The 23809-nt window shown below is 40.2% G+C and overlaps 1 protein-coding gene across 7 annotated transcripts in view; it reads left to right on the forward strand.

Annotated features, from left to right (window-relative positions):
* Positions 1-23809, forward strand: part of TTC1 (tetratricopeptide repeat domain 1) — a 53401-nt gene that overhangs the window by 1872 nt on the left and 27720 nt on the right. The window contains exons 2-7 of one of the 7 annotated variants that reach the window (XM_067566605.1): positions 2076-2138; positions 4313-4672; positions 15375-15435; positions 16468-16580; positions 20041-20077; positions 22151-22299. In XM_067566605.1, coding sequence (XP_067422706.1) covers positions 4337-4672; positions 15375-15435; positions 16468-16580; positions 20041-20077; positions 22151-22299 — 696 coding nt within the window. In that variant the 5' untranslated portion in view covers positions 2076-2138; positions 4313-4336. Of the gene's footprint in view, positions 1-2075; positions 2139-3457; positions 3588-3870; positions 4228-4312; positions 4673-15374; positions 15436-16467; positions 16581-20040; positions 20078-22150; positions 22300-23809 lie in introns of those variants that run through there. The other 6 variants (XM_067566603.1, XM_067566610.1, XM_067566608.1 and 3 more) reach the window with 6 other exon arrangements.

The following is a 23809-nucleotide window of genomic DNA, read 5'->3' on the forward strand; positions in this document are numbered from 1 at the left end:
TAAGCACCTAGAAGATAAGTAACAGTCCACATGAATTTGTGAAGAACAAATCATGTCAAACAACCCAATATCCTTCTTTGTCAGGGTAACGAGATTTGTGGATAAGGGGAAACAGTAGATGTCACATTCCTGTCTTCCAGTCTCATTGTGACAGCTACTATGAACACACGGTGTAGTCAAAGACTACTGTATCCACTTTATAAATGCTATATATATTTTTGTGGAATAGGGATTGTATTCCTGACTCAATGGGGAAGTTGCAGGGTTTTCTGCAGGCACTAAAATGACTGGTGTGAAGGAGGATAATGCAAATACCTAGGCCCGTCTGGAGCGATTTCCCAGGGGAAATTGCATATCCACATTTGACCTGTTTCAAGAGGACTGACAAACAAAACTGAAAAATATATAAACTGATCACTCAGCCCTAGGGAGAGAGGCTATTCTCACCAGAACAAGAACTGATCTGAGACTGGGACCCAGAGGGACAGGCCCTGTAAAAGGACCTGAAGTACTTTGACAATAACCTGGACTTCATGTAGAAGATGGGTGACACTTGGTAAGGCAGACATGCATAGAAGTTTTTCAAGATGCTGTCCCCTAATGTTTTTGTTCTGAATAAATAATACTTTGCTTTATGAAGGCTAGATGGGCACTGGTTAACCCTGTCATTGTCTGAGAGAACAGGACTCTTGGTGCTAAACTAACATCAGACTTGCTGAGATAATCACAGTGAACTGCAGGAATCTGTAGCCTAAATCCTCACTCAGGAGAAAGTGGAGTGTGGAATCCCCACACCTGTCCTCCAGAAAAGTTGATAACTAGAGTCCTGAGAGCTAAGTGGGGTGCCCTTAAAGAGGCCATGAAGGGGTGAGAGGTGCAATTTCATCAGGCACTGTGATAATGTCATACCACCTCGCCACCCCAGAACAGCCCACACTTTGCCATGCGGCCAGCTTTCCTTTGCCAGTTGTCTTCCATCCCAGTAAAACCTAGTTTCAGAGTATAGCATGAGGGGGTAGCTGAATTAATAAGGCAAGATGACACTGTCCACAGAAAAAGTGCACTTTAATGAAGGTGGCTCTATTAAACAGCAACAGTATCTGCCTCCCCTAAGGGTGGCAACAGGTAGCACCATTTCCCAAAAAGACACTTTTTTTCCCTTACCATCCTTCTGGTTTTTGGCAAATCAAACCCACCTGTAACCCAACCGGCAGGTGGAGGGGAAAGCCATTACCATAACTTTTAACACTATTAAAGCACAGTGTGACCTCATCAATAAACAATATAGCCAAAACCCAGCATTCAGGAAGTGAGGCCTACAAAAACCATGGCATTGGCTTAAAAATTATTTTAAAAAATAATACACTTGTGGTCTTATCTATGTTCTGGGTTTTTAGCCTTTAGAATTCATGTTTTCCAGCTTTTCTCTGCTACTATGAAGACTGGAAACTTTTTTTTTTTTTTTTTAAATGAAAGCCAAGATTCCCCATAATGACATGACTCCAGGAACTGGGGCTGTAAGAAGAAAACAAATTGCAAGACTTGTGATTTAAAAAAACTGCCGTGATATCAGCCAGCCAAACAGTAACAAGAATCAGTTTGGCTGCAACCATCTTGTGTTTAAACATGATTGAATAGCCTAAGGGCTTGTGTACAAAGGGAAATAGGCCAGAATCTTTCAATAGTAATTATATGACCCCTATCATCCTTGTAAACTTTAGTATTTATCTTCACAAGAGCCCTGGGAGATGAAGTAGTACAATTTACCCCAATTTTACAGATGAGGAACAGAGGCATAGAGAGGCTAAGTAACTTGCCCAAGATCACACAGTTTGAGGCAGAGCACGGAATTGAACCGAGGTCTCTCGAATCCCACCTAGTGAACTAACTAGGGGATAGTCTGCTTTAAAAATAAGCTATTCCACAATAGCTCCCTGTGTGGCCACTATTCTGGAATAAATGTCACTTTAAATGTCACACATTTTCCAAGCAATAGAAAAATAATAGGAACATAGCAATTGCCAGACTGGCTCAGACTCATGGTTCATTTCATCCAGTATATTGTCTCTGACCAGATGCTTCAGAGGAAAGTGCAAGAAAACTCCTAATCCCAGGTGGAGAGTGGTTTAAACTCTGAGGTAGGTGGTTTAATATTCCTTCCAAAATTTTTGTTAGCATTAACTACTATAACAGTGGATATTCATGTTATCCACAAAAATGTCCAGTCTCATTTTGAATCTTGCTAGGTTTTTGGTCTCAACATCCTGTGCCGAAGTTTTTTTTTTTTCTTCACACAATGTGTAATTAAAATGTAGAATTATTTCTTTGTATTTATTCTAAATTTGCCATCTTTTAATTTCATTGAATGTCCCTTTTTCTGATGTTGAGACACAGAAGCTCCCACTCTACCATGTCTTTTCTATTCACTATTACACATTTGTATCCTGATCCTTGTCATTCATCTCCCTGATAAAGCTATCCCAAAAACATTTGACATTTGTGTGAAACAATTACATTTACATTTTAAATAGGTGAAAATTTTTCACCAGCTGTTGCTAGTGATCTGTCTAACCTAACTGACTCCTCTCTCTCTCTCTCTCTCTCTCTCATTCCTTTACCTCGATTTATTCTGTAATCTCTAGCTAATGTTTCTTTACTGAATCTCACATTCTATGATCTGTGTTGCCAGCTCTCATGATTTTATACAGGTTGTGATAGTCAGTGTTTTAAAGCCACAGCTCCTGGAGTCATGTTATTGTGTGAGAATCTCGGCTTGCCCTTTAGGGGGAGTATGTAAGTTCCTGGTCCATGTGGTGACGCAGAAATGTTTGAAAGCCTGATCTGAGTGTATCCTAAAGGTTCAAAAACCAGGAGGCAAACTAAACAAACTAAAATGCATTAATAATGTGAGCTGGGGGCGGGGTGACTGGCTACGTGCCCTTATTCAGGATATTTGAAGACGGGGGGAGTTGCCACCCCTAGGCATCACTCTGTCTACTTGACAACCCTAGTTACTGGCGGCTAACTGCCTGCCTGAGAGATGACAAGGGGGGGGTAAGAAAAGGGCAGAGGACGCCGCCAAGGCAGCCTGCACACGACTGTCACTTGTCCTGCAGCGGCACGTGCGTCCCTGTTTTGCCGTAACACAAGATGGCCACCCCCTGCCCTAATCCAAGATGGCGGCGCCCTCGAGCCATTGGGTACGGACAGCCTCAGATGCCATCCCTTAGCTTGTCACCAGCGGGAACGTCTAAAGTGGGTGACGTCAAGAAGTCCTAGTCCCCTACCGTACCCCGCCCCCAAGATAGCAGGGACCCCTCCCTCCTACTCGCCCGACGATGTTTACGGAATATCCCCCGTTAGCGGAAGCTACTGTTACGTCATAAATCATCACAAGACTCCAATTCCCAGCAATCCCCGCTCCTTGGGTTCCCATTGGCCGGGAGAGGCAGGAAGTGATTGGACTGCGGCAGGGGAGAGGTCAGAGGGGACGCCGCCGGTACTGGGCAGTGGAGGAGAAGTGGAAGCGGAGCAGGTCCTTGCTGAGCAGCCTGGTGGGGGCGCAGGGAGAAGGCGGCCCGGGGCAGGTGGCTGCTGCTGCTGGGGGCATCCCCCCTGCCCAGCTGTGGGGGGTGGCAGCTGGAGGTGTCTCCCGCCCGGAGGCTGTGTGGCGGGCGAGCCTGGGTTCGGGGCAAGTGTGGGGGGATTCTGCCTTGGGGGATCCTGGGGCTCGGGATAGGGAGAAGCTGGGGGGGCAAGTATGGGGCTGCTGCACCAGAGGGTCTGTATGAACGTAGGGTGGGTAAGGTAACGAGAATCGAGACTGGGTGGTTGGGGGATGCTCTGCGAAGTAGCACGGGAGAATTGGGGGGAGCCTGGCTTGGGTGGGGCGTGTGTGGCGATGCTGTCTTGGGGCTTGGCAAGCATCCAGGAAGACGGTGATGCCGTGTGAGAGAGAGGAGGGGCGAGTGACTGCTCTGTGTGCAAGGGAGTTGTGGCAATGCAATGAGGAGGTAGGGCCCAGTCCTGTGAAGATTTATGCACAGGATTAACTTTACTTGTGGGAGTAGTCATATAGAATCCAGTAGTAGCCCTCCTAGGAGTACAGTGGTTCACGTGTGTAATTTCACAGGATTGAGTTGGACAAGTCAAAGTCATTTAAGTGCTATGCATCAGCTGCCTGTCTAAAATGGGGAAACGTTTACCTCCGAGATTGTCAGTGTGAGGGTAAACTGAAATTTGTGAAGTACTTTGAAGAATTGACTGAAAGTGCTCTATACTTAAGTACTTATTTCTCCCTTATTTTCGAAAGCTTAACCCTTCAGGAAATCCCAGGATGGAAGAGACTGAAGAATCCAGTCCACCTGAAGAATTGCTCCATGGCTTAAAGCTTTCTGATCAGAAGTCATCAGAGAGTGCCAGTCCTTTGACAGCTGGCTCCAAAGATGCACATCTTCCAAGAAGCCTGGACCGGGGAGACGTTCAGTCCTCCAAAGAGGCTGAAGCAGCAAATGAATGCTTTCATGACTGTAATGACTCCTTTGAGGCAAAGGAGCCAGGAATGGAACAGGAGAAGCTATACAACAGTGAGGATCCCTCAGGGAAGCAGACAGAATTAGATGAAGAATATTTATTGGAACTGGAAAAAAATATGCCAGAGGAAGAAAAACAGGTAACTTTTTATTAAGAGTATATTTAAAAAGAGAATCTGTTTAGAATTTTTAACTCAATATGTGTGTTAATCTTTTTTTAAACATTAAATCCAGTGTGCAAATGAAATTTATGGACACTACTTTTAACCCTACTAAACTTTTAAAAAGACACTGCAAAGTTAAAATTCACTTAATTTTTTGTTTTTGTTTTTGCTAAGAGTACCCTAAAGGGACGATAAACCTAAAAAAACAAAACGGAGTTCTGTGTGAATTTTTTACTTACTTTTGGTATAAGTAACAACTAAGATCATAACTGAGACTACAGGGGAAAAAAATCAAGGTGGTTTTTTTTTTTTTTCTTTTTTCATTTTATTTTGTGCATTTGGCAGCACAAAAGTTTTTTCCCACTTAGACATTTAAGCCCTGATTAGCAACAGAGTGGAGAAAAATACCATGCAAAATAAGACAATGTGATCTGAATCCCTATGCCAAATTTTAGTTTTACAAAAGAGTTTTAGTACATTCTAATTGACTACTTGCTTTAGGAAATTTGCTAGATTTAAAGTTCACTGTATCCATTCAATTTATTAAAATTGGGTGGGGAAAAAAACACCTTGCACCATTTATGCTACACTTCATTCAATCTGAACAATGAAAATAGACTAATCAGTTTCTATTTGGTTCTCATTCCCTAGTACCATACGGCAGTGGTTTGAATTGCTTATTCTAATTTTTTTTAAATCCATTGAATACACTTCTATCAATATTAACTTGAAAAATCTTTGTTTTTAAAAGTTAGGGTTCAACTAACAATATTCACTTCAGCTACGTGATGAGATTTTTGCTAAAAATGATGCTGCTGAAACCAACAGCTTAAATATTTCTAAAGGATTTAGGAGTCGAGTTCTCTGATATATTTTTGTAATTTCATGAGACTTCTTTTGCTGTTTGGAAAGACTGAAAGATAAAAATCCAAGTTCCAAATCTTATAAATTTGCTTTATGAGCACTTTGGTTCTGACATGATAGGACATACTGCATTTCCTTCTGTTAATTTATTATGTAGGCTGGCTTCAAAATTCCTGAATTGATGACCTCATAAAATAGTTCAAATGTTCTCAAAGTACTGATTCATGCATTTGAAATCTGATTAGACTGTCCATATGGAGTTAATTTAAATAGTGCTTCTCAGCAATGTCTCAATTTTTCTGTACAGTCATCCGCTACTGAAAGCTTGGGAATAGTGTGATTCTGATCCATTTTAACTTGTGTGAAGAGGAGCCTTCAGCAGACTTTTATTTTTACAACATTAAGTATGTGTGGAATTCTTACAGAAGTAAGAAAACACTGCTTTGTCTAAAGTATGTTTACAATATAAATTACAGTTAACATGCTGAATAACAGATCATGGTGAGTGTGAATTGCTTAAGGGACGGGACTATTCTTGAGAGAGAATTATTTTACAGGGGGGAGGTTGTATAACTTTTTTCATGGAGCAAGATTACTGTAAATGATTGGAATGGAAATGACTGTGTGGGATTGAACAGAAAGCTAACCAAAAGCAAATTTTGAGAAGGAATTTGAAGGAGTAGAGTGAGGTTGTTTGGCATGGAAGGGGAGGGAGGTGAGGAGTTGTGTGAGGCTGGAAGAGAAGGCTGTACAGTAGTACTAAAACATTGTCTAGATTAGGATGTGGATGCTGTTATACAACAAAATCCTACAGTTCAATAGTGGAGAGTTTTGTAATGGGTTGTGTGTGTGGCTTTTTTTTTTTTTTTAAAGCAGCAGACTGCTTCTTTCTTAGTTGGAACCAAATTTTTGATCTATGCCTGTCCCTACCTTCATTTCCAAACTAAACGGAATACCCAAAAAAACAAATGAGGGGAGGATTTTGCTGGGATCCTGATTGTGTTCTGCTAGAGCCTTGTTGTTCACTGCTGTAAGTGGAAAATGATAGGGAGAAACATGTACAGTTCAGAAGGCAAGTGAACACAAATGAGCAAGCAATCAAGCTCTGTTGTGCACAAGTCAGTGTTAGTTCATTTTTTGCTCATGTTTTACTCATTTAGTCAAAATATGGAAAAATGTAAGAAATGCCCTTATTCTTAATTTGCCTTCATATTGTACATAAAATGTGTCATTACATGAGCACCTTGGAGCAGGGAGACAACTTTATGTAATGGATAGGGCAGTAGAGTGAGACTCAATAGACCCAGATTCTGTTCCCACCTCTGCCACTGGCTTGCTGGATGACTTTGGACTCGTTCCCTCTCTGTGCCTCAGTTTTCCAGTCTGTAAAATGGGGATAACAATACTTGCATCCTTTCTAAAGCACTTTGAAATCTACTGATGAGAAGTGTATGATCTAAGTGGTGTTGGTATATTTGTACTACTATTTTTGTTCTGTTGTACAGCACCTAGCACATTGGGAGGGACGGTAGTCTTAGTTGATGATTAGGGCTCCTAAGCATTACCACAATACAAATAACTAATAATTCCAGTTTGAAGGTTCCTTTAAAGAATTTGTAGCTTCTACTAAAAATGAATAGTAGGAATTAAGCACTGGGGAGAAGCTCAGTCTAGTGGCTAGAAAACGGGCCTGGGATTCGGGTGTTTTTTTTGTTTTTTTAATTCTCACCTCACAAGTCACTTACCTTCCTGTAAAATGAGTGTTGTGAATGTTGTTGGCTGTTACCTGCTTTGAGAACATCTAATGAAAGGTACTACAGTAGTGTCAAATACTGTCTTTAAAAGTGAGAGACACCTTTGAATAGAGGTCTGAGTTGAGACAACTTCTACCTTAATCTTTCCTTAGTTGTATGCTGTTGAAAGATTGAGACTGTATCTAGTGGTGTTTGGTCTTTTGGCTTTAAATAATGGAGTGGAATGAACCTGTATTATAGGGGCACCATAATTATAAGTATAGCAGTACTTGCATTAACTCTTTTTTTTTATGTTCTGTAGTGAAAATCTTGCTAACTTTTGAGGAAGTTAAAAGAAGTTTTAAATTGTGACTTTATTTTCTTAGAAAATATTGTTCTTGGCATTCATTAAGAAGGGCTTGAGAAATCCACATACAGTATTGATGAATGGGAAGCTTTCCCTGATAGGTCTGGAGGCCTAAGCCATCAATTTTGCAAATTAAAACTTGGGGGTTTTTTTTGTTTGTTTTTTTTAAATGAAAGTTTCTACTGTTTATGGTTGGGAATATCACCTGTTAAATGTGGATCTGGAGTCCACAGATGGAGCTGTAATTCCCTTGGTGCTCTTTAACTCTTTTTAGCAGTAGTAGCATGAAATTAACAATGGTAGTCAGTTTCACTACTGCTCTTCAGAGCCCTATGATCATAAGTGAAGCTTATCAGAGACCCTTATTTCTTTTGATAGTGAGGAGGCTCTGGAGTGGAAGGAAAAAGCAGGGCCCAGGACCAGTATTCAGTATGAGTCCCAGCACCCTCCCACCACCTTCATCTGAATTTCTCTGACTAGTGGGTTTAGTCATCTGGCTTGTAAATATTTGGTAAATTTCTCAAACCTAAATTACTCCATTCTTAACAGGCATTTTTTTTGAAATAGGGGTCACTGCATGTATGAACTTTATCATTCTATTGATAGCCCTTAGAGTAGTTTATTGAAAGTTCTTTACAAATATTAATTCCTCCACTTTGCAGATGGTAAAACTGAAGAGTTAAGTCTGATTCTTCAGCTGTTACTTGAGTAGCACTTATTTATGTGAGTGGCCACACTGACTTCAATGAATCAACTTACATATGTAAATGTGTGGGCCATCCTGGTGCCACTTTAAGGCCAGTGTGGTAGCATGGGTGAGCCCTGCCTTGCTTTTCCTGTTTGGGCATCATTAAATTCACTTTAAACAGACTGGGCAAGGAGAATCCAACACAGACTAACCAAGTAGTATGTCTCCTTTACTAAGGCTTCATGGAAGGAGCAATTACAACAAACTGTTAAGAAGGGCCTCACCTCAGGATCCTGCTTCAGAGCTCCCAAACACAGTCTCGGCACTTGTCAGGCTAGCCTGGAGCCAAAAAGAGAGATTACTGTCTCTTGTAACCTGAACGGTTTCTCATACCTTCTCTAGTCTTACCGGCTTCACCCTGAGAACTCCTTCCTGGCATACCTGCATCACTCCCTGTTGCTCAGCTTCCTCTTCCTGTTTAAATAGTCCTCTTTTGATTACACCCAGGTGGTCAGTTGTAGGCTCCAGCCTGTCCCTGAAAGGGCTAGTACATTCCTTCACAACATGAGTGAGACTATTCTGCATGAGTAGTGGTTGCAGTATCTGGCTCTAAATTATTTGCTTAAGGCCACAGATGTAGCTCTAAGAGATCACATTTCTCAGCCACAGGTTTAAAAAAAACATCAAAACTCGTTGTATTTGAGCACCTAGTGAATGAGTAATCTAGTACTTGTGAGTAATATTGTTCTCAAGTACTGGCCCATAGAGAAGATAAGGCATTAACTTCTACCATTAGCTCAGGAAAGAATCTTTTTTCTCAAATAGTAAGGACCTATCTTATTTGGAGGACCAGCTTATTTTGGAGCTATAAGGTGGGGGAAGTGTGTATGTGGCACGGCACGGGGCTAGGCTATCTTGTAACTGAAGAATCTATGCAGAGAGACGGAGTATCTTGTCGCTATTGTGAATATCAAAAGTAAGAAGCTAATGAGTGGGAGTTTTTTAAGAGCCCACATTTTGAGGCTTCTTTTATTTTCACTTTTTTAATGATAATTCTGTACGGACATTAGCTTTCTCTCTCTCAGCGCCACCTTTTCCTCTCATTTAACTCTGCAGTGCAGTTATAACTTTGAATCTAGACAACTGCAGTTGTCTTCCAGGGAGATGGTATTGATGTCACAACAACAGGTTAGTTGTATACTGCATGATCAAGGAAAAGAAGAATCTAAAGTGGGAGAAGATGCCTGTTAAAATGAATCTGCAACGAATAGCCAAGGGAAAACAAAAATCTTCTGGCAAAAGTGAATTATTTGTACGTGCCTCATTGTGAAATTTCCCCCCTTGGTTCTGTATTGCCCAAGTGATTGCTCTGTTTCACTGATATCCTTTCTCTATTCATTTCCACAGCTGATCTGTAGACCAGATTACTAGGTTTTCAAGCGGTACTACCACTTGCAATGCTATAGTTTATATACCGCAGAACTATAGTGTGCAGCTGGAATCCATTATGAATATTTGTGTGTCACAGTATTGTTTATGCATTATAACTTCTGTTAACTATTTTTAAAAGTGTGTGGGACTGAAGAGTTGGGGAGGCAATTTTGCTTGTCCTTGACCTAAATCCATGTGACTGTATGATACCCACATGGATTGAAACATACCTCACTAATGTGTTGCCAAAAAGGCTGGTAAGTGGCTTAGAATAAAACCCGTCAAAAGCCATTAAATCTTTGCTGAGATTGTAAACAGATTTGCCAATTATTGGCCAAAATTGTAGTTGGCTCACAAAATGGAAGACAGGGTATATGTTTAAAAGTTGTGGTCAATCTGTGTCTCAATTTAAAAAAAAAAATTCTTCCTGACAGAGCACCTTTCAAATAGTGTGTGTAGTTTTTCTCAAAAGGGTTTAAAAAAACAAAACAAATTTATGAAAGTTTTCTTCTCCCCTGCAAATAGTTATAAAGATCTTTTGAGAAGGAAGAGTAGGTGGACCTGAAAGCAGTCATGTTAGACAGCTGGTACAGGAGACAAAATGAGATTGACCATCAACATAACTGTGAAATTGACTGTCACAAGTATAAAGTGCTGACAAATGGAAGTAGGGAAGTATTTTTCACTAACCTTTAGTTACAGTAATCTTGGGTGGTGGTGAGAAATATTTTGCATAGAAATATGGTTTGCAAGTTAATGGTGACCCGTTAAACTCAACAGTCTTGTGTATTTGTACAGCACTCTGTCACAAAGGGGTCCTGATCCAGGATGAGTGTTCCTAGGCACTATAATAATACAAGTATTAAAGTTGGGCCTTTACCAAGGAAAGCATACAGAGCTATTAAGAGTTTGAGTCAAATATGAAATGCTGTCCTTATGCAGTCCTTGGACAGCAGTATTACAAAATATGCTATTGTTTTGGTCAAATAGGGAAAATATTGATCACAGAAGTCCACAACTCAAATACACTCGCACTATAGCTAAAGAAAGAAACCAAACTGTCACTTCCTTTGTTGGCAAACACATATGCTGATATTTCTCCCGAGTTGGTTATAAGGGGGCTGGATTTTCTTAGGTGCCTAACCGCCATTTGTGTCTTTAAAAAATCTACCCTCAGGTCTGGCAAATAGGGTTTGGGGAGGTGGAAGATGAAGTAAATGATTTTGTAGATTAAAACAAGACACTAAATTGCATATACAACTCTTTTTGGTTCATAAATGTGGCTTTGGACATTTCACAAAGATGAAGAAATATAAATTATATTAAAACAAGAGTCCTGTGGCACCTTAAAGACTAACAAATATATTTGGGCATAAGCTTTTGTGGGCAGAAACCCACTTCATGCATCTGACAAAGTGGGTTTCTGCCCATGAAAGCTTATGCCCAGATTCATTTGTTAGTCTTTAAGGTGCCACAGGACTCAGTCTGTTTCTAGCAAAACAATGAACACGGCTACCCCTCTGGAACTCCTAAATTATATTAACACTATTTGTCAGTGCTGGCACGACAAGTCATTAAAATACAGTCCATAACATGTTGTTGTCACTAGTTGTCTTTCTTCAGCATCACTAGCTGACTTATTTAGTCTTAGTTTTCAGTTTTTTCACTTCTCTGGAAAGTACAATTGCTACCAGCTTGAGACACTAAGCACACAAAAGTAAGAAACCTAGTCTATGACTCTTGTATGCTGCTGTGAAGTGGCTACAGTACTCACTTTTGAAAATCTACTTTACAGCTCTGAGGGTTTGCTTCATCGCCCTCGCATTTCTCACTAACTCGCACAGAGAAGCCAAAGATTTAATGAGAATGGAGACTAAAGTTATCCTCTTACCCCTGGTTTGTGAGCAGCACATGCAGGGGATGATCAGGGATAGGGCAGTGAGAAGATACATAATAATCTGTTATGTAAATAAACAGTTGTTAAGAATTGAGACTATTATTAACAGCATTAAGTCTTGGGGTTGACCTGAGCACCACACTCCTAAGGTGAAGCTTAGATGCTTGAATTCATGAGGTAGCAATGACTTTATAAGACTGCAGAGGGAAGCAGACAGCTGCTAAATAGTGATTTACAATCAGGAAATGGAGTTTGAGGCTGAGAAACTTATATTTCCTTAATTACGTAAGTGACTTTGTGTTTTGCACCCTTTGGTGAGAGAACCTCATTCAGCACAAACAATTGCTTCTTGTACACCTTCTAGTGAGGTCATTAAGACCCAGAGATGCATTTTCACATTATATAAATAACCTCAGAGAGAGAAGGGGGAGAGCACATGCTCTTCTTGGCTCCATTTTTCTCAGAGGCACAAGTATAGTTCACCAGTAGGGCAAAATCAATCCATCAAATAAAATGTATAAGAAAAAGCCAGGGGAATTCAGTGGGGAGGTGTTGCTGAGTGGGGAGTATTGTAAGATAGCAGGGTAGGTATCTGTTAACAGTGACAGCTGAAGGATAAATATACAGATTTAGCTTCTCATTTTTTATAAAGTTGATCACTACAGAATAAAGTGTAAAGAAGCATAGCTTGTTTTCCTTCAATAGCAAACTAGCTCACTTTGCCTTCATTTTTAACCTTTGATATTTTTTTGACAAAGTAGCAATGGTCATGTGATTGTACTTCATGGTCTTTCTCTTGGACTAGTGCTCTATTGTCAGGAGGCCAAGGTGTCTTTTATGTTTGGGGGGGGGGATTTTCCCTTCTGCCTCTTACTTTGGGTCAGTCTTTAATCTTCAGTCTCCTTTGCTGATTACCAGACAAGTTTACACTGTGATTCTAATTCGCTTCAAACTCAAGCAATAACAACTACTTTATAGTTCCCGTTTTCATAAACCTCTCTTAATGTTAAGTATGGTCAAAGAAAGCCCCTGATTAAGGATCACTTGATTAGTTTATAAGAAGTAACTGCATTTAACTTAACATTTTCACTGGGCTTTTTCTTTTTCTTTTTGGATGCATGAATTGACAGAAATTTAAATTCCTGACAGTGGTATACTATTATCTGGTTCATAATTTCCCTGTTCTTAAACATTTTACACTGCAGAAAATGGATCTTTGGATTTCTTTTATGAATAACACACAAAAACATAATTAAGTAAGTCAGAATAGTTATACATGATTCAGTGATCATATTAATAAAGCCTCAGGGGAAACAAAGGGTCAAGATTACTTTTTTTTTTTTTTTTTTTTTCCCCTCCCTGCTCCTAGTAGAATGTTCTGAGAATCCAGTCTGACCCACTTCTGTCACAGATTGAAGAACAGGCAATCTGCCCTGCAGCTACTTAAATTTCACTCTAAAAATAAGGCGGTGGGGCAGTGGGATGACATTCTGCAAAATTTGTCCCAAAGACAAGTCACTTACAATTTTTTTTCACTTATAATGAAAAGAAAATTGATACGTGTCAAAACAGTTCTGATAGGATCACAGTAAACTGATGACCAGTCACTTTGCAGATGTTACTTGCCTGAGCTGGAAGTATAGCATATAAAGCAGGGACCTTACTACTTGTTTTCCATCAGGGTCATCACCACCTACCAGTGAGGTTTGAAGGCAAACACTGCTGACCTGCTACATACTGGTATCTTAATATTTTGTTCACTGTTGTAAAATCTATTTCTATATTTTGTAGTTTTCTCTTCAAGAAGCATGTACGGTAGAGAATATACATTTCTAGTCTATGCAGCATCCATACATCAGGAAATGACTTTGCAGATGCTGCTTTCCTTTAGCTCAAGCCCATGACTGCTCAGTCTTCAGATATAGTTGTCTAAATAGGCCAGCCAAGTCCTGAATGTAGAACAGGCATTTATACCCTTCATGTGCCAACTTATTTGCTTTATTTAAGTGCCCTTATGTTCTCCTTGCCTTCATGCTGGAGTGCTGAATAAGGCCTTGTTTAAAACTGCCATTTCTCCATTCTGGACTTTTGAAAGACGATGCAGTGTTTGCTCATTATCCACTGCCTTCAATATCTCACCATGCATGGGGTTTGTAAATGTTAGAGTAGAATGCTGGGGAGCACACTTCATCTCCTGTTCATTGGATGAGTTTTTGATATCTGAGCATGTATCCAAAGGATCAGAACAAGATCCTTGTGTGAACTTATTTGTGATTAGTAAACTGCGTGGTGTTCCCCTAAATCTGCTCTGTGAAAACTATTGTAGTTTCTGGATTATCAGTGTGGTGTCTGTGGTTGGGAGAACTACTTTCCGAAGGCAAAGCAGGCAGTAGAAAGAACCCCTCTCTTTGTACTGCATTTGAATCTGCTTTTTGGCACAGCTGTGAAATGATGCAGCTCTCCACACAGAGTACTATATTTAGCTGTTTCCAAGGAGATGTTCTGTGCGATATTGATAATCGCATTAATCCTTGATTTATACAATCTACAGGGAAGGAAACTGCTCCTTTCCCCACTGTTGGCTTTTTAATCGCTCAATGACCTGTAATTTATAAGCTTTCAATTTGAGCGGGGGGGGTGTGTGCGTGTGTGCATGAGCACACACACAAATAAGAAATCAATGGTCAAAATGATCACTTGGCACAGAAATAATAAGGAGCTGCACTTTCTCTTGCATCTCAGGTCTCTTGTACTCTTACCCTATGACACTTTGTTTTTATGTTCATGAGCTGTGTGTGTGAAGTATACCTTAGTGATCATTTGGAGATGGCTTGGTGATGTCCTTTGTATTTGCAGCATAGGGGGGCTAAAGACATTCATGCCAATTTCACTTATGCTGGCAGTGCTGTTAGATATTCATGGTTGAATGCACACTCCTGCAGTTTTCACCATCTAATGGAACCTTCTCCCAGCCTTTGGTTTTGAAGGTTGTTTAGTCATCTGTGAGCAATACTAAGAGATACAGCAAGGAAAAGATGGGCTTACTAAGGAAAGAAATACGCACGTATTTCTGCTGATGACATGTTTTTCAGACTCTAGCTGCTCATAGTGCCTGACATCTACATTACTTTCACTAGAACCAAAAGATTGTTCTTTTAACCTAGCCTTCTGCATAATGAATCCATTCCAAGACAATAGTATCACATTTGGACCGGTCTGTTATCTCTGCTGCATTGGAAATGCACTTTCTGCATGCCACCAATATTAGACCGTCCTAATCAGGCTTCACAGCCAGCTGATTATAAACTTTTTGGACAGGATGTCTCAAACAATATCTTGCGGGATTTCACTGTCTAGACATGTCTTATGTAGCCAGTTTGAATGGAATGAAATTAAATTGCCCTGGTAAAGTACTATTGCCCCAAAAGAAGCAGCAAACGCCAAAATTACTTTTTAAAATGTTCCTTGTCATTTTAGTTTTATAAATCAGAGCCCTTTATGCACATGTCCAGTGTGGTGATGCACCAGATTTATATAATAGTAAACTAACTGGTTACAGACAACACCTTTGTAGCTGTCAAATGCTCCAGAATTTTTATTCTGATTTCCTTTCACAGTAATGCAGAACTGTGGCTGACCTACTTGTTCATTTCAGTTAAATACTATGAGACATTGTGAAATTCTCTGATCTGTTGCAGAAAAGAAGAAAGGAGAGCACGATGTTAAAGGAGAAAGGAAACAAGCAGTTTAAGAAAGGAGGTGAGTCAATGTTGTTTTAACATAATAAATTCTGAAATTAGTGATTACTTAGATCACTTAGTCAGATACTGTGGGAAAATCTTAAAGTAGATGTCTTGTACAGCACTCCTGAGTCTCTCTCTCCCTCTCATAATACCACCATCAAATAAAGGGGATGAGGGGTAGCTAATTGCCAACAATAAATGCTAGAGACCAAATGCTTAAAAAGTGCTTGGTGCAATGCACACCAAAGGAAAGGATCATTAATATACTTATTAGAGTAATGATCCCGTAGAAGTGGATACTTGCCAACAATTAGGTGGTTGTTTGCTTCCTAAACAGCTCACTAGAGAGAGCTTTCTATACTGGATGATTGAAACTTTGACATAATGTGTAAAGAAACCTTATTGCTGTAATAAACGGGGGCAGGGGTGGAGCCAACCTGCTGTATCTTTACTTTTTGAAAATCTGATATTGATTAATAACAAGTCTCTCCTTCCTTTACTTGCCCCCTTGCTGTCCAAAGCTTCGATACAGGTGTATCCTCAAGGCATGATCTAGAGAAGAACTGTTCTTTTCTTTAAATAGATTTAGCATCTCTCATCATGTCAGGATTCCTCTCTAGGGTTTGGGAGGAGGTGCTGATGTCATGTGATTTCTTTGAGATCGTTACTGGGATAGCTTCATCTAAATATGTTTTTATTTTGAGACTACTTCACTTCTAACTTCAAAGAAAGTGCAAAGTTTGGAAGTGAGACATATGAATTAAAGTCTGCACAGCAGTGGCACGAGTCGTGAGAGTGTAGCCATGGGAAGAGGTCTCACGGCATTTTAACATAGCTAATATCCTGTGGGTGCTGATTTAAAATGACAGAACTATAGTCAGCAGGGTACTTTTTCTCAGAGCAGCAGAGTCTTGGTTTAGTATAAAACTGATGTTGCTTCAGATATTGAGGAACGTATTTCCAGAGAGTTTAAGCTATGTGATGCTCACTAATTCTACAGGCAAATTAAATGAATGTTGTTGTGTTTTTTTTTCTCTTCAATCTTCAGAATATGGGGAAGCAGAAGACTTCTATAAGAAAGCTCTACAAGTTTGCCCAGCCTGCTACCAAAAAGACAGGTCTGTTTTGTTTTCAAACAGAGCTGCAGCAAGAATGAAACAGGTGAATATACTTTCTGAGTATTGTGAAAATACAAGAGTCAAGGAATAATTTTGAAGGAATTAATCCATAGTTTCCAGATTTTGCTACTCTGACTTTTTTTTTTTGACGGGGAGGGAGTGGAAGTCCATGTCAGTAGAAACACTGGTGATGATTTGGGGCGGGTGTGTGTGGAGGGGGAGGTGAGGGGAACTGATTTGAAAAATGCAGTTGTTCCCACTGGTTAGAGTCCATGCTACAACTTATCCATGCTACATATATGTCCATGCTACAACTTTTAACAGTTCATAACCAGTTGTGGGCATAGTTGTTTCGAAACACAGCTAGTATCTTTATCACCTGTTTAATTCTTGCTTAATAACTTTGGCAGATCAGTGTTTTGGCCCTTCTGGAGGCCTAAATTGTCATATGGTTGCCTTGCAGTAACCAGATCAGTGGGTTATGATGTGGGCAGGACTTCCTAACCATGCTTTCACCAACAAGTCTGGCTGGTCCTCTTTTGTCTCAGCTTTCTGTGTGGTAGGACAAACTAGCGTATACTGCCTCATATGCTACTGCTGCTGCTCTTAGTCACTGTCATCAGGCGTTGGCTGCATGCGTGTTCTCTCTATGTACTGCACTGGCTAGGCTGTGCAGCAGACTCTGATCGAACTGCCCAATAAATCCACTCAGACTCTGTTTCAGTAGCAAAGGCACCCAGCCAGGTTTATTGCTGACAAAACATGGTCCTAATGCCCTGGTTCAGTGATTACCGGTACACTAGCACATGTATGGCTGTGACAATGGATGCGGCTCAGTGAATGGCAGGACTTTCCATTCCCCACTCGGCTGGACAAGGACATTCCCTTTGAGACCCTCTTTTATACACTGATACGTGTTGCCCCTCTGATGTGGTTAGAAACTCCCCTTTACCTTGTACATGTTGGTTTGATCAAAAAACCTTTAGCCATCATACTGTCATCCTGACCTTATCTTAAAGCATATCCTTGTTATCTTTGGGGAACATACTTGTACCATACTTGATATCGGGTCGTTCTGATACTGCCTTTCTGGAATGTGCTTGTGTGAGTATCTTGTGCCTAGCACTTCTTTAGGAATATGTGTGCTTTTTTGCAATACCAGCTTTGTTCTTGCTGGTTTCTGTGAACTTGCACGCAGATTTACAGCCTGATTTCTGCTAACTCTGCTTTATAACTGTAGGGCCTCGCTACTGTTTCAGCTTGGGCCTCAGGCCTTGTACTCTAGGCCTTTTATACTAGGCCTCAGGTCTCAGGTTCTCACTTCCTACTACAGTCACAAGGGGATAGCTGCCCAGATGTTACCAGAATGCACTGATACACCTTTAAGCAGCATGGCAGGTGTGGAGACATAAACATAAGTTGGCAGAAAATCTGCTGTGAGAACACCAATCAACTATGCCTCTATTCAGTTTTTTTAAAAAATCAGTTAAAAGCTACGATGTGGGTATGGTGGGCTTCATCACAATAAATGTGCTGCCAGAATTGTTGCAGAGTTTTACTGAAAAAGAGGGTAATGGAGAAGAGTGAGGAGCTAGCAAGGACAACCCCTTAGTGCCTTATCCTATTCCCATTTAGGCCAGTGAGAATTATGCCATTGACTTCAGTGGGAGCTGGAGCAGAACCTAACATGAGCATTCAGCAATACTTCCCTGCATCACAGAGAAGTGGTTGGTCTAAATTAATTGTCTGAGGCACTTGAATGTCATACCTCATAGAAAAGCTTATACAATTTTCAACACTTTCTATATGGGCCACAGATATGTTGCTAAATAACCTCTGGGGAACCAAGAACTTTGGAGTAGGAAGCAATTTCTTCTGTTGCTTTTAAATGTATTCTGAATAGAGATGTGTATTTCTTCCCCCACGCCCACCAGTTATTTACAATACTTGAGGAAAACTTGCATGACCGTCCAACATGCAGGGAGAGAATTGGGGATAGAAAACATTGTGACAGTCTCTAATATTAGAATACTCTGTCGTCAAGCTGATATTAAGTGCCAGAGAGTCAGCTGAGCATTTCTGCTCAAGTAGAACCACCTAAACTACTTTTGTACTACCAGACCATTAAAGCAGAGAAAAGATTCTCAGCAGCTGTTGCAATAATCTCTCAAACATGAATGCTGTCTGAATATATAAACAGGAAAATAGCCTCACAATCCAGATGTTAAAAATCCATGTCACTGGGGAAAAAATCCAGTAATGGCCAAAGTCTCCAAGGGGAATAAATGAGTTGGATACAAACAATTAGTATGTCTCCTTATAAACTAATGTTTTTTGGTTAGGCTAATACCAGGCCCTGGAGATCTAAAATATCCTTGTTTTAAGGGGCTTCTGCAATAACTTATGGTCAGTCATATTTTTTTAAATATATGCTTGCTATGGATATGTTTAATCAGCACTTCGCTAGATAGTTTAATCAAGACACTTCTTGAAAGACCAGCTGGTGCCTTCTGGAAAAAAACACTGTTTAGAAGCCATTCTGCTCCTGCATTGTATATCTTTCTCAGCCCTTGTTCTCTGTTACTCCAGTTATTGGATGAAAACAGGATGTTTGTTTCTTAAACCTTTTATCTGCCCTCATTCCATTACAGCTGGATACCCTCTCATCTTTCATTGCAGAGCCCATGTGCACTAGTCCCTTCCACTGCAAAGTGTCTACTGCATTGTTCTTTGCAGAGCACTGTATGTAAATGTTAAAGGCAGCAATCTGCTGTCAAGTAGATCAGCATACATGGACAGGGACTGAGCTGGCAGCTTAGGGAAGTGTGGGCCTATGGCTTTAGATCTAACTCCTCAAGCAACCGGACCAGATCCCAGTAAGTGGAGATAAGTGCAGTAGACACTTCAACTGAGGCTACGTTTACACTGACAGCGGCAAAATTGCCACCGCCAGATCGATCTTTCAGGATCGATTGAGAGGTCAGTGAGACCCTCTCAATCTATCAGGAAGTCGACTAAGTCATCATCGTGTCCCCCCCCTCCCCCTCAAGTAGCGTAGCGCTGAGTCGACGGGAATGGCTCAGCGCAGTGTGAACAGCGCGCAGAAGGGAAGCTGAGCAGTCGACATCAGTTATGCAAACTACTCTGTGTAGTTTGCGTAATTCCCGTCGACTGCTGCCGAATCGCGCGGTCAGTGTGAACCAGCCCTGAGTTGGGGCCTGCATGAGTGACTCAGCCTTTTGCACACTGCCTTCTGTGAGCTGCTAAGTGCAAAATGAATGAGTGTGCAGTCACTTGACTGACACTAACCTCTCTCATGGAAAGCTGGTCTCTTTCTAATTTAGACATCTCTAGCATACTGCTAATGTAATTTAAGGCTTTCAGTGGGTATCCAAGTCTCTACAAATATATTAGTTCCCAACTGGCACTCATTTGTACGTATTCAGTAAAATATGTCAGTAAAAATGGGTAAACAAAACTAATATTATTGATTTTGGTTTTAGGACAAGACAGAAGCTGCCCTAAGTGACTGCAGCAAAGGTACGATCATTTTTCCTTATTCTGACCGTGCTGCTGTAGTGCAATGTCATTGGTGCAGAAATCATGCCAAACAGTAGGGCTGCAATTTTTGGCAAGGCAACTTTAAAAAAAAAAAAAAAAAAAAAAAAAGACTCAGGGAAGTCATGGTGAAAGGGGCAAGTAACCTGGATTAACTTTATAAAATGGCTGTCAGGCTTTTACTACCTGAAATATCTTATTTCCCCATTGCAAATAAGAATGTTTGCAGTGTGATGATAGCAAAATCTTTATCACAGAAGCTGCCCTTTTTCCTGCACTTACTCATGTAAACCCAACCCTGCTCTCCAAGTCTTCGAGTTTTAACCTTGAAGTGCAAGAAATTATGTGGTCCCTTGGAATTAAAGGCATTAGCAAATCCCCCTTTGTCAAAGTCTTTTGCATTATTGCTGAGCTCATGCTCTCATCCCATGTTGCCTAGTTTTATGTCTGCAGCTCTTGGTGAAATCTGTTCAGCTGTGTACTGTTGCATCCATCCACTCACCCATATGCAAATCCCCAGATGTCTAGTCTTGGATGTGCATTATACTCTTTATGACAGCTGGGACAAAAGTCCAGCTTTACCAATTGGAGAACTAATTCAGTGGCTTAGTGCCAGCACTGCTTATACAGTAAGCATTTTTTGTGTTACAAGTATTCTTGCCTTTTTGAAAGTAGCAAAATTTAACTGGCTTGTACCACTTTGCTTGCTTTGTCTTTCCGGTTTTTGATTGGGATGTTTTGATTTTTTTTTTTTTTTTTTTTTTTTTTTTTTTGCTTCTGCTAATTTTGTACTGGCTGAAACGAAATCAATCAGCTGTTCAACATTACACGATTTAAACTTTACCATCATTTGACAGTCTCTAGGGGCTTGGCTCACAAGCTGCAATGCAACACTAGGAGCATAGCAAAGCAATTCACACTGACCTGCATCTTGCTGATTGCAGCATTGTCCTTGTCCTTCTTCTAAAAAGAAGAAACAAGCTATGCTTGGCTAGAATATTTTGGGCTGCATTGCTTAAATTAAGAATTTTTTGGTGTTTTTTTTTTTGTTTGTTTTTGTTTTTCTTTTTTTAAAAAAAAGGTGCTTTTCACTGCTTTTTCCTTGTAAACTGGCTGGAGAAATGTCTTGAGAGCTTATTTATTAGCAGGTTACTGTGGTATATAGATGCAAACAGTTTAGTATTCAGTCCCAGCTGCACCAGTAATCATGGCCGTGCCTGCCTGGAGAATAAGGAGATGAAAAAAGCATAAAATGAATCAACATGGTTCTCTGGTAATTTTTAGAACTAGTCTACCCATTCACTTATAGGCACTGAGCCAGATTTAATCTGTTATCAGTGTAGGTTCAGAAGCACTTCAGTGGAGTTACTTTTGACTTATACCAGCAGATGAAGAGAAATTCATCCTCTGTGGATCTGTCTAAATCTGCTATCTTTTTATCTTACAGATCATGTATTGTAGTATATTGGCTTTATGGTACTCTGCAAATTATCTCTGAAGTTTCCAGTATAATTACTATGTATAATATAAATAATACCCCAAGACCCAGTCCCTTCTGGCACGCTTCTGTTATGCATCTCATGTGTGCAGTGAGAAAAGTTGCAGAATGCAGGGAGCACAGCATGAGGCAAAGCACCATGGAATACCTGCCCAGAATTCTGCAAGCTTACTTTGCATAAAGTCTATGCAGTGTAGACACACTAATCTGTACTGAATCAGAAAACAGTTGACCATGTGTTTGTAGTTATTGCATACTATCTAAAACTCACCAGTTAGTGTGCGAAAACTGTGAATTAAACCTCCCGCGTAGACAGGCCCATAGAGATGCAAAGAACCCTCTTTGATTGAGTCTTTCCCTTGCAAGTGCGGATTGTAGTCCCCCGATGAAATATATTAAACTGGTACTGTGCTTTATTTTATTTTAATAAATAAATAAAAATACATGCTGAAAATATCAACCATTAACTTCAAGATATATGTATTCACTTAACCATTGATTTGAGTGGGATGTAGAAACACTCCATAAAAACGTACCACTTTGTTTTAATTTTCCAGCAATCGAACTAGATCCTAATTATATCAGGGCTCTGCTGAGGAGAGCAGAACTATATGAAAAAACAGAAAAACTAGATGAAGCCCTGGAGGATTATAAAACAGTCCTAGAAAAAGATCCATCAGTACATCAGGCGAGAGAAGCTTGCATGGTAAGCCTTTAAACCCTATTTAGGACTAACCATAAAATTTACATATGCAATGCATTGACACTACTTATGCAAGCTGCTTCACTCATTGGGATTGACTTAACTCTCACTAGTGATGCAAACAGGCTTAAATCTCAGATCATGTTATATTCACAACACCCAGATGTATAGCCTTGTACACTTAGGATATCAACTGTTCAGTTGCTTAATGTTGATATTATTAGTAAAGTTGTTACTAAATTTTGTCCCTGTGGCTCTGAAAATTGATTGACTGGGTTTCTGTCATCCCACTTTCTTGCACCCTCCTTTCCCCCTTCCCCAACATTATTTTTAAAAAAAGAGTCATGAAAAATTATCTACAAAGTATGGAACTATTTAACCTTTATAAATGGATGAAAGAAAACATGGGTGTTCTGGCCTACAGGTGCTTAGCATATAAGAACTGTGTGTAATTGTGCTTTACTTGTTGTTAGTAAACAGCCACCACACCCAGTTTATCACTGTGTACACTATCGTCCTTTGTTGTCTTTGTTCTCTTTGATGCTTTGGTTTATTCTGTACCTAAAATGGGCAATGATTTGGTTTATAATGTTCCCCATAGGAACCATGGCAGGATAGCATTGAGGCTTACGTTAATTGTTAGAAATGAAGCTGAAAGTGAATATATACACTTTTCTATGATTGGATTCTCTTCAACGTATCCTCTGCAGAATATCATTCAGATAAATATCTAACAAATCTTGGTTCAAATTCTGACTGGTAGTTACACCTATATATAACAGCCACACACATGTGCCAAGCAGGCAGCGCATGTGTGATATGCACTTGAGGCCCTGAAATGGAAATCACATCCCACACTGCCTCTGTCCTCTTGCAAGGGTAGAGGTGCAAAGGCATCTAGGATGGGAGGAATTGGTAGATCAGAAAACAGGCACACAGTAATGCTGCTTTTGCTATTTCTTCAGTGGACTGGAATTTATGAAACCACCTGTAGAAGACCTAGGTGGTAATATACTGCCGTCATTCTTCTGCATGGTGACTCTGTGGCCAAACATCTCTACAACACAATTGTCTGTCTTTTTTTTTTTTTTCTGAGGGAGATGGACCTAAATAACTGGAGTTAAAAATAATAATTTCACTTGTGTGTTGATCATGTAATTTTGAGGACATCAGAAAATGAACTTAAGATATTTCTAGCTAAAGTGGTTATTTTGAGGCAGACTAGAAGATCATTCAAAATCTTGAGCGGTTTATTTTTGAAAACTTTTTGAGTTATTTTTCTTGCAGTTTAAGATTGCTATTTACAACCAAAAGCATGTCCTCTCATTTTGCTGGAGCACGGCTGGAGCTGTATTCCATTAGCTTGTCAGCAGACACCAGTCACACTCTGGCTTCCAGCAGCCTTGGTTATCACTTGCAGGGTGACCCCAACACACTTGTAGTTCTAGATTCCCCCCTTCTCCCCTCCCAAAAAAATGTGTGTTTGGCAGTGTCCAGCCCTCTCCTGGGTAGT

The sequence above is a fragment of the Emydura macquarii genome, unplaced genomic scaffold (genome assembly GCF_026122565.2).
Source record: "Emydura macquarii macquarii isolate MOO-44397 ecotype Brisbane River unplaced genomic scaffold, CSIRO-AGI_Emac_v2 contig_2768, whole genome shotgun sequence".
Classification (NCBI taxonomy): Eukaryota; Metazoa; Chordata; order Testudines; family Chelidae; genus Emydura; species Emydura macquarii.